Source organism: Grus americana, chromosome 2 (genome assembly GCF_028858705.1).
Source record: "Grus americana isolate bGruAme1 chromosome 2, bGruAme1.mat, whole genome shotgun sequence".
NCBI lineage: Eukaryota > Metazoa > Chordata > Aves > Gruiformes > Gruidae > Grus > Grus americana.
Genome location: NC_072853.1, coordinates 82,351,260 through 82,361,941, shown reverse-complemented (window position 1 = coordinate 82,361,941; position 10,682 = coordinate 82,351,260). Strand labels below are relative to the sequence as shown.

General features: G+C 44.0%; 1 protein-coding gene across 1 annotated transcript in view; it reads left to right on the top strand.

Annotated features, from left to right (window-relative positions):
• Positions 1-3,900: 3,900 nt before the first annotated feature.
• MARCHF11 (membrane associated ring-CH-type finger 11) overlaps positions 3,901-10,682 on the top strand; it is a 31,424-nt gene continuing 24,642 nt past the window's right edge. Inside the window, exons 1-2 of the mRNA XM_054816748.1 lie at positions 3,901-4,729; positions 5,948-6,103. Coding sequence (XP_054672723.1) covers positions 4,424-4,729; positions 5,948-6,103 — 462 coding nt within the window. The 5' untranslated portion in view covers positions 3,901-4,423. The remainder of the gene's footprint in view (positions 4,730-5,947; positions 6,104-10,682) is intronic.

Sequence of the window (10,682 nt, the reverse complement as noted above, 5' to 3'; positions counted from 1 at the left end):
GACACGGCAGGAGCTGTACCTCAGGCGGGGGCCAAACAGCAGAGGCTGAGCTTAAAAGCGGCTGCCACGGGCAAGGGTTGGCCCCAGCAGTGGTTCCCCCACCATCCCCAGTCACAGAAGGAAGGAAGGGGATGGCCTGTGGCTGCCCTGTCCCTGAGCCAGCCCTGAGTCCCGGGAACCAACCCTCCGGGGGGCGGGGGGATGTGCTCAGGGCCCCAGCATGGACGGGAAATCCCTGTAAAGGTTTGAGGAAGAAATGCCAATAGCTGCTAAGGTTGGACACTTGTGCTATGCAGAGATGTACGAGTGCTGAGCAATACTGCATTGGACAGGAATCCAGGTACGCACTTCCAAAAAAGCAAGAGAGCAGTGTGAAAATGAAGGTTTTCATCAGACAGTAGATTTCTGTCTGCATGAGATTTTAATTGGTTGACATAACTGTAAAAGCTTTGACTGCAGGATGAGTGTCTGTTCATAACAAACATTGGGCACGTTCAGTGAACCAGCAAATAATACGCAGCCACTAGCATGGCCATTAACCATCTGTGCAGATCTTTTAGTGTAAGAAAGTTGAACATGGAAATTTAGCAGATGGGGATATTACGCAGAAGCACATTTTATGTTGCATTAAACATGTAAAGCGCATTTCAAATTAAACTGAAGCATTTGCTTACAGCCAAAATGCCTTATTTTTATTTACAGGTGATCTCCACCAACCTGAGTTTTATTCTGAAAGGGACATATACATGCTATTCAGTAAATAGAATAATAATGTGTCTGTACTATTATTTAAGTAGATTTCACTTTCTACTAGCTCATTAGTATTTTATTTTGAATGTAAGACACTGGCAATTACTTTTTACTCCTTTATTAATATTTTAAAACTGCATCATCTTGTTTTCCTCAGAGATACAGGAAGCAGCAAAATGGAACAAACCCATCACTGAGCTGTTCTGTTACTGTATTTATGGTACAGGCCAATGCATTACAGAAACTTTTTGGGAAAAAAGAAGAGCAGGGGTTGGTTTCTAAATGTGCAGTAACACGGTGCTTCCATTCTTATGATATCCTCCCAGTAGTTTGTTACCTGCACGCGTTATTCCTGTGCAACCTCTTCTATACATAAAACTACTTACGGTGTTTATCTTGATAGATAATAATTAAAAAATCAACCCCCAACTCTTCTGTGAATTCGCTGAACATTTCCCCTCTGTTCAAATGCCTTCCTCTGTTTTTTCTTCCTGGATGTTCTACCTACAGCTGATCATCCTCAGGTAAAAAACTGGGCTGGAGTTTCCATTAGTTTATTTGGAGGAAGAAGTTGCACAGTACTGAGCTGGTGTAGTGGGAGCAGGACTGAGAGGAAAATAGAGGACAGACAACTTCCATTCCCTCAGGGGTTGTACTTCTCCTGCCTTTTCCACTGCCTGCTGAAAATGCAATTCATTTCACTGTCCTACAGTCTTATTACCTCAGTGTTATTTCTACCTGTATCACTGTTCCTTATGAGTTTTCTCTAATGCCTAGATACCTCAGCCAAGATCAAGCCTGTACAAATAAGGCCTGAATCTGCCAATGGAATATTGCAATTTCTAATGGAAGAGGCAGGAGTAAGAGCAGAGAAAGCAAATGTTATTGTTTCAGATTTATGTAGAGAACAAGACAGAGAGAGACTAAGGGAGATGTGCCTGCATCTGGGAGTCTAGTGCCAGTTTGAATGTCCCACTGTTCCCAAAAGAGATGGCAGATGTGACAGCCACAGTCCTCTGGAGGCTGCTGGACACCGACTGGGAGTATGACTACCTGCCTGCGTTTAGGTAACCTACGCCTATGTTTAGCCCACTGGAGGTCATTTGCTCAAGGTTGTTCAAGGAGTGCGCAGCAAAGCTGTGCTTGAACATAAATCCCATGAGCTCCAGTTCATTATCTTAATCACAGATTACTTCTTCCTGTTTGCAGCCTCTCTTTTTTTCTTTCTCCCAACCACCTACATTACTGCTGTTATGAAGCAGAATATCCTTTCCTGCTTTAAATTTTTCTTCTTTCTGTTTTGATCTTTGGTTTTGGCTCCTGTCCCCCTCTCTCGCTCAGCAGAAGGCTGAACGCTACTTGGGTTGGAGGCTGTGTTATATAATGTTCTCCACCCCTTCTGCTCTTTTGTCGGCATCTCCTCCCACCCCCAGCATGCCAAACAGCACTATGGTACTCCCAAACGTGGGGATCAATAACCTTTGCGATTTTATTTTGGCTAGTGTGCCAGTAGCTATTGGTGGACATGCGAACAGGTGGTGTGTTAATTCATGTCTATGAAATACCCACTCACAATCAGCTCTCCAAATTAATTACATATGTGTGAAAGAAACATTCTTCTAATTCACATTAGATGTGTTCCCTTTTAAGAGTCATGTTACACATTTATTCTGGGCAAGATTAAGTAGAAAAGATTGACCTTCTTAACACACTCTATTATTCTCTGTAGTGACATCTTTCTTTTTTCTCCTGACATTAAGGAGTCATTCCATTTCCGTGTTGACATTTTTATCTTCTCTTTATATCCTTTCCAAAAGCTGTGTTAGTTATTGAATTTTTGCTGACAAACAAAAGGATGAGAAAGAAAAATGGTATAAACCCCCACATACAGCAAATGGCAAGGCCATGCTGTATTCCTGTGATGCAGATGAGTAAATTTTTAGCATTCATTTCTCACTTCACTACTTTAGTTCCACTGCCTTTTTCTTCTGGTTCTGCTTTAGTTCTCTTCTACCCAGTATTTTGGGCTCATCTCTTTGTTCTGACATTTCCTGTTTTTTCATTGTTTGTGATTGCCCCTTCTTTCCTTAGAATAGTCTGTTTGATTAATATAGAGAGAGCTTGATAGCCGCGTGACCAGGGGCTGAGGAGTCCTGGTTTGGTTCTGTGTACTGACCTCTTTGGTCTTCTAATAAAATCGCCCTGCCAAGAAAGCCACTGCTGTCAAAACACGTCTGCTGAAGGCAGCGGCTGAGCTCATCCAGGTACATCCTCATCTTGAGACTCTGTATGAAGCAGCCAATGAAGAAGATGGGTGATTTCATCACACTTTGAATCAAAATGTGGCTATGGAAGAGCATATGGCTTCACAATTGTTTTTTGAGGTGTTTTTTCTCTTTCCCGGCACAGACAGTTGCTGTCATTTTCACGAGATGAAATGTGCACTGGTGCTATACTTGATGCTGAAATTCACACATACTTTCCTTTAGCAGCCTCAGCCAAACTTTAAAGAATTTCTAACCACTCTGGAGGGGGTTTTTTAGAATGTATTTGATCATGATGCTTTCAGCAGATTTAATTTTGAAAATGAGGTGATGTAATGAATTTGGAAAAAAAAAAAGCCAGCCACAAAAGACTAGGAGGACTACTGTTTCACACCCAAAGCGCAACTGTTGAATATTTGTTCTGTTGAGCTTTTACAAGTGCAATTTTTTGCAACGAAAAACCCAATAAAGTAAAAAATCCATAAGCGTTCCCTAAAGGGGCTGGTCCCCCAATGGGGTGCCAGTGCTGAGGAGCCCTGTGAGCGCTGGGGTGCCGGGACCGGCAGCGGGATCAGGGTTTGTGCACGGGCGAGGAGAGGAAAACAACCTGCGCCAGTTCATGGCTGGGGCCAGACCCAAGGCCAAGGAGGGGAGAGAACGACGGCGACGCTCCCACGAAGGGAAGGAAGGACACTGTGCAACGCTAAGCCGTCCCCTTGGGGGCGGTGGGGTTGCCGCGGTGGCGGCGACGGGCCGGGGGATGCAGCCGCTGAGGTGTGGGGGGAGCCGGTGCTGAGGGGAGGGACGCAGGGAGTGGCGGGAGGGCAGGTGCGACTCTGGCGTCCGGGGGAAGGGAAGGGTTTTCTCCCGGCCGGGCAGGCGCCGGGGTGCTGGCAAGGGTGGCGGGGCTGGCCGCGCCGGTGCGGGGGAGGCGGGGAAGGCGCGGAAGGCGCCTCGGCGGCTGCGGGCCCGCGGCGGTTGCGGTGACTGACTCGCGCGGCCCCCGCCCCCCCCCCCCCCCCTCCACCCGCCGCGGCTCGCGCCGAGTAACGGTCCCTTGCTCGTGCTCTCCCGGGCGTTCGGGGGCGGCTGTTGGCGGCTGGACCGGGCCCGGCGCGTGCCGGACCTGCCCCTCCCTCTCCCCCCCCCCCCCCCGCCCCGCTCCGCCCCGCCGCCTCCAGACCCACGCACACGCAGTCCCACACGCGCTCACCCACACACACTCACGCTCACTTACACGCACACACGCCGCCGGGGCGGCTCCGGCCTCGGCTGACGGAGCGCGGCGGAAGGAGGCGGCCACGCCGGGTCACCTTCCCGGCCGCCGGCAGCGAGAAGGGCGCCTTCGCCGCTTTCCCCTTTGGGCCGTCTCCGCCCCGGGTGAGCGGGTGCCCCGGGCCGGCGCGGGCATGAGCTGCGCCGGGGGGAGCGTCGTCCTCCCTCCCGGGGAGCCGCAGCGAGACCCCGCCGCCCCGCTGGAGGTGCCGACCGGAGCGGAGGAGGAGAGCGGGGACGCCCCAGAGGAGGGAGAGAGCGGCGGCCCCAGCGCCGGCGAGGGCCGGAGGGGCGGCTCGGAGAGCGGCGGCGCCGAGGCGGGGGCCGTCGCCGGCGACAAACCCGAGACCCGCTCGGTGTGCAGCAGCGAGAGCGGCAGCGGCAGCCACCCCGGTGGGGCCGGCCCCATCTGCAAGATCTGCTTCCAGGGCCCCGAGCAGGTGAGGAGAGCGGGGCGGGCGGGCGACTCCCCGGCGCTCAGCGCGGACGGACCGACCCTTCACACACACACACACACACCCCCCACACACACATCCCCCCGCGGAAGCGACGGGGGCCCGGGGGGACGCGGCGGGGTGCGCGTGGGCCGGCGGCGGGGACCGATCAGCACCAGGGACAGGGCTCGGCACCGCTTGCCCGGCTCCCGCCCCTTCTGCCCCCTCTGCCCGGCAGCGGGGCGGAAAAGTGGCCGAGTGCTGCCGGCTGCACCGGGGGAGGCCCGGCGTCCCTTCGCGGACCTGCCTGCTGAGCGGCGGCCGGCGCCGTGGCAGGTATAGCCCTCCTCGGTGTCGGCGGAGAAATGGGTGCAGCGAGCCTCAGCAGCTGTACGAGGTGGTTGTGACAAACGCTTGGGGCAATTCTGAGTCGGCGCAGAGCTCGAGGAAAAATCAGAGCTTTGCTATGGCTGGCTTGCACACTGTACATCTTACCATCATACTTGCTGGCTCTTCGCTCAGGGACTTTAAACAATATGAATTTCTCAGGTTTCTATTAGACTTTAAAATGAGAGTGTTAGCTTACAGGTAATGCTGAGAAGACCTTCAAGGATCTCTGTCATTACATTACTGGGCACAGTGTCGGCAATGGATCCATAACTTGCATTTTATAGCTTGTCTTGTAGTTTGGCTAAAAAAATCTTTTCAAGGAAAGAAGAGAATAGCTTGTTTATATAATACAGAAATATGTGAACTACCAGCGGAAGTTTTTAGTTACATTATTTGAGGTCCTGCCTGACAGCTGCCTAGCTGACCAGCTCAGAACCCTGCTCCAAGAGCACGGTTCTCTGTTACGTCACCCGTTTCTTTCCTAGTGATGACTGCAAATAACTGTTGGAGAAATGCATCTAACCACTTTCACTACCATTTGAGGTATTTGAAAGGGCTAATGCTACCGTTGTTTGATGCACAGTGATCTTTAACTAGTTTCACATATGTACATATACATGCGTGGACACTTATCTGGCTTTGTCTCATTAAAAGCAGCTAGATGGTTTTAAGGCAGTTTAATTTTTGAGTATTTTTATAGCCAAAAATACATGCTTTTTCATGTATTGAAATTGAGACCAGTTCATTGTTACAGACCAGTAAATATTTTGATATTGAGTATACATGTACATAAAAGATTCCTTAAAAATTAATGTTTCTGTGTTGCTTTTTCAGGGTGAATTGTTAAATCCTTGCCGCTGTGATGGGTCAGTACGATACACACATCAGCTTTGCCTTTTAAAGTGGATAAGTGAAAGAGGGTCATGGACCTGTGAACTCTGCTGTTACAGATACCACGTTATAGCAATTAAAATGAAGAAGCCTTGCCAGGTAATTTGTTTGTTTGTTTTGTTTGTTTAAAAATATATATCTTTCCAGTCATTTTTAAAAACAAAATGGTACTTATGTTCATTTCAAGGTTTTCAGAAAATACAGTGGAAGAGCCTATATGCTTTACCAGTTAGCACTTGCACCCACTTGAAGTTAGTTTTTAAGACCAGTTGCATATTAAAATGTGCATTTATTTGATTCTATTATGTTGTTCTAGCTTTTGGCTTGCCATAGAAATGGTCTGCAGAGATTGTTAAATTCTGTAATTAGATAAGTCATACTGTGATATGACAGAACTTGGATCTCCCTGATTCACTTCCTAAATTTTAAACATGTCTTTATAGTTTGTTAATGACTCAGTCAAAGGTTGATTTCATTCATTCTTCAAGCCTGGGGTCCAGAGAAGAGAGGCAAAGAAAACTCCTGTTGCCTGTGTATTCACCTACTGTAAAAACGTAAAAGGAAGTGATTTCATAGTCTTGGCACAATCCAGAGTAGCAGAACGCTCTTTAAGTTTTGTCCACCAATAGCTGTTTCAGAAGCTGAAATGTGCAGTAATATTTTTCACAGCTCCCTCTTAACAGCATCAAAACATGCAGCTGGAAGTTAGAATATTACAGTGGTGACATGTTCAGGGAGAGGGAAGGAGAAACTCAAAGCTTTAGCAGATCTGTTAGGGAAGCCTTAATACCACTTTGCATATCAGAATTCTTTAGAGGCTTAAAATTCCATCCTAGAAATTGTATTTCATACATCTGAGGAATGCATTTAGTAAGATAATGGTATCTTTTTTTAAAGTTTTGATCCTATGAGCTCAGAGATGATGGAGCTCTCAAAGGCCAGAGTACTCGGGTCATTTTTCTGTGCCTGAGTTTGATTAGACTTTCATAGAAAAGACATGCTTGGATGGTAATGGCACTTGTGTGAGCACGATAAGCTTTCCTTGGATGTAGGATATCTGGAGTATTTGCTTACAGTTGTTCAGATTAGGTGCAAGTACTTTCAGAGCCAGTTGTGACGTCAAGTTTTTTCTTTATGAATCCACAAAGGAAACTTTTTTATAAGCTTTCCTTCATAGAACCTTTATGATGTAAAAAAGTCATGGATTTGTAAAATGCTCCAGAAAATTAAGGTGGTAGATTCTGCTTCTACACTGACTTTACCTGGTGGTTTGGCATGGGATTCTGTTTGATCCTTTTAACTTTTTTTAACCTCTTAAAAATCTTTTATTTCCTGTATATCCACAGCAATCTCATCCTTTTCCTAGCAAAGGTTATATCATTATCATCAGTTTGCAATGGTGGTCTCTGAAAATAGTTGTTTGACAGCATGGGCATGACACAGTTGCCTGCAGAGAGGGATCTAGCACTATATGAGACGTAGCCAAAATATCTACACAAGATAGCAGATGAGACACAACTTCCGAGAGACTTTGGAACTGCAGCTGGAGGCCAAGCGGGATATTAAAGGACATCTGAAATATCATTAGACACCTATCTGTGGACACAGAATCAAGCCCCAGTTTGAAGAACAGCTATTCAATTTCTGTGGAAAACAGAAGCAAAGAAGAAGGAAGGTGTCAGTAGGTGGCACAGTCGAAAATGTTTGGCCAAGCTACAAGTCAAGTAGAAAGAAACCAAAGAGCCATAAGTTAAATGCCATTCTCTTCATGAGTTATGGCACATTTTTGAGTGGAGGGGCAGAACTAGATTCATGTTTCTCCTTCAATAGCTTAAAAAATACTTGATTTATTCTTAACCCTGTCTTTCATTTTTTATGTAAAATATTTAAGTCTGACCTTTCTATTCTTGGCCAAAGATTTCATGGAGTTGCATACTCAAATAATAACTTAGACATACATAGACAGACATACACTCTTTACACCCAAAAGGTCACGCATCTCTTTGGAGGGACTCAGTGGTACCTTTGTCATTCTCCTACACTGAATATTCCTCTTGTAGTTACAGAATCTAAAAGGAACTCTCAAAACTGCAGTTGTATGTATTTTTGTAAGGGTGATCAGTCTTAAAATGCCCTCACTCTTCTTCCATATTCTTGATTATAATAGTATTGGCCATTTTTAACAGCTGTCTTCATTTAAGCTTTTGGACAGATTCTGAATCATTTGCTTGACTACATGAATGCCTTTTTTCAGGTAACTTTCCAGTCAGGTTTGGTAAGAAGCTAAGATTTAGATTGTTTCAATATAGAAGTAGTTTACAATGTCTTCACTGAGGTAACTAATGTACTTAAAAGTTCCCAAGCAAGTAAGACTTCTTGCTTTACATTAGATACAGTATTTGGACAGGAGTAGTTCACTCTCTGGACAACTAGTAGTCTGCCTCAGCCCATGTTCTCAGAATGGTCTCTACCAGTCATTTACATATTAGATCTGTGTAGGCAGTCTCATAAGAGAGAAAAAGGATGCTATTTGCCAAAATAACTTTTTCTCAAGTGAATTGTCTATGCAGATTTACACCAGCTCCTCAGATTTACTTTTACCTCAGGTATTTATGGAATGTAACAATGCCTAGGGAGTGAGGAAGTAGGAGATTTTTCTATGTTTTCTTCCAGAACATTGGAATAGATGTGAATATTCCATTTAATATCTAACATTTTCTATGGTTTCTGTTGCTTCATGGCAGGGAAAGTAATCCCAAAGGGGGGGCCTCTTTGGAGGCAGTACATTCAAGGAACAAAATTTACTATGGTAAGTGACTATTCCAATAGAAATTTTTCCAGCGTCACTTTGTATATTTCAGCAACTACTACTTAATTCATTTTTGAGAACCCAGTTCTGGAAACATGTAGACTTTTAATATAAGAATAGATCGTAAAATATATAAAAAAATATAACCAATTAACCAATGGGCTCACAGTGGAAGATGAGCACACAAACAAATTGATGATGTTTGATGCAACGTTTCACAGAGAAATGCAAATTTGGATTTTTTTCAGTATTCTTTTCAGGATCATATCAGAAAGACATTTAACCTTGCACTAGTCCATTAATGAAAACACATGTTCACGTTGCTGGACTTGGTCCTTATGGCAGGATGGAGTTTGATGCAATAATAGGCAAGGTTATGTTAATAACTAGAAAAAAACCCAAATTATAATGAGGTGAGATGGAGCAAATACTGGTTTGGGCAGGGAGTTTTTGAAACAACTTAAAAAGGAGAGAGAAACTTTAAATGTCTGACTTGGAAATGAAACCCACTTAGAAATACATTTTAGATTAACAAAGAGAAAGAAAGCACAAGCAGAAGTATTTTTTGTATTGGTTTGTTAGGATTTATAATTTGTCCAAATTTCCTTCCTAAAGGAAATACAGTGTTTTATTGGTGCTATTTAATTATTAAGCTGTTAGCAAATTAGTTCACTAGACTTGCAGTTAAACATGAATGTATATTGAAGAATGTCAATTCTCTTGTAAGATTCAGAAATAACGTTTAAAAGTGGAATATAGTCATGCAAAGGCTGAGAAAATATACTTCAGTGCTAAACCTCATAATTTCTATAAAAATGAGCAATAAATATATTTAGAGAATAGTCTTTTCTAGACTGTTACTGTAGTCTGTCACAAAATAGTATTACATTAGATGTTTAATATACCCTGTGCTTCTGCTCATTAAAATGTTATATTCTGGTACTTTACATGAACTGGACCTATTCCAAAAGTGATACAGTAGATTGGTGTGCTAATTTGAAAGCTAATTGCATGGCAATTCAACACCTCTTCTGACATCAGGACAATCACAAAGCAGTTATTTAAAAAAGTAAGTTCTTAATTGTTAGGTCTGATTTCTTAATACAGACGAAAAAATTAAGGTTGTACTATTATTATAATTGTGTATTATTATTAAGTATTATTTAAGCAAGTATGTAGTTACTGGAAGTGGAATGTGGCTCATGAGTTCAATGGCTTTCAGTGGCCCAAATTGTGATTATTAACATCTGAGATATTCAGCATAAAAATTACTATGCTCAACAGTTTTCGTGAATTACAGGTTCATTTTTTCAAGTCTTGTTAATGTGAGTAGTACTCACTCATTTGAGTAATCTCACTGGCATCAATTAGATAAGCATGAGCAAGACTTTGTGGCAGACTGCATGTATGCATATGCATGTTATATTATAAAGTGCAAAAGACAAGTTCTTCAGATACTTCAGTATGGAGGCCAGCGTCCAGAAAAAATGTGTACTAAATGAGTAGTAAAAGTTACTGGTAATGATTATGCTCAGCTGGATGAAAGCATTTACTTTTTGTAGGCATAACTAAGAAGGGGAAGGGAGAAGGCTCAAATCTCCAGTTGTGATTTTTAAACTACGCTATGTACTATCAACAGTCTGGTAATGTTGCTGCTGTTACGCTGCCTGTAATGAAGATCCAAGAGGATACATTGTGCTATTTGCTATGTTAACACACACAGAGAATCAAAAGGATTGTCCCAATCTTGGACAATTTACAAGGAAGTTGTAACAGAAAAGGACATAAGGGACAAGTCTATGGGGTATATAAAACCAGTGGTCTCTGTACACTAACCATTTTTAACTATCATTGAGGTTTTGGCATCTG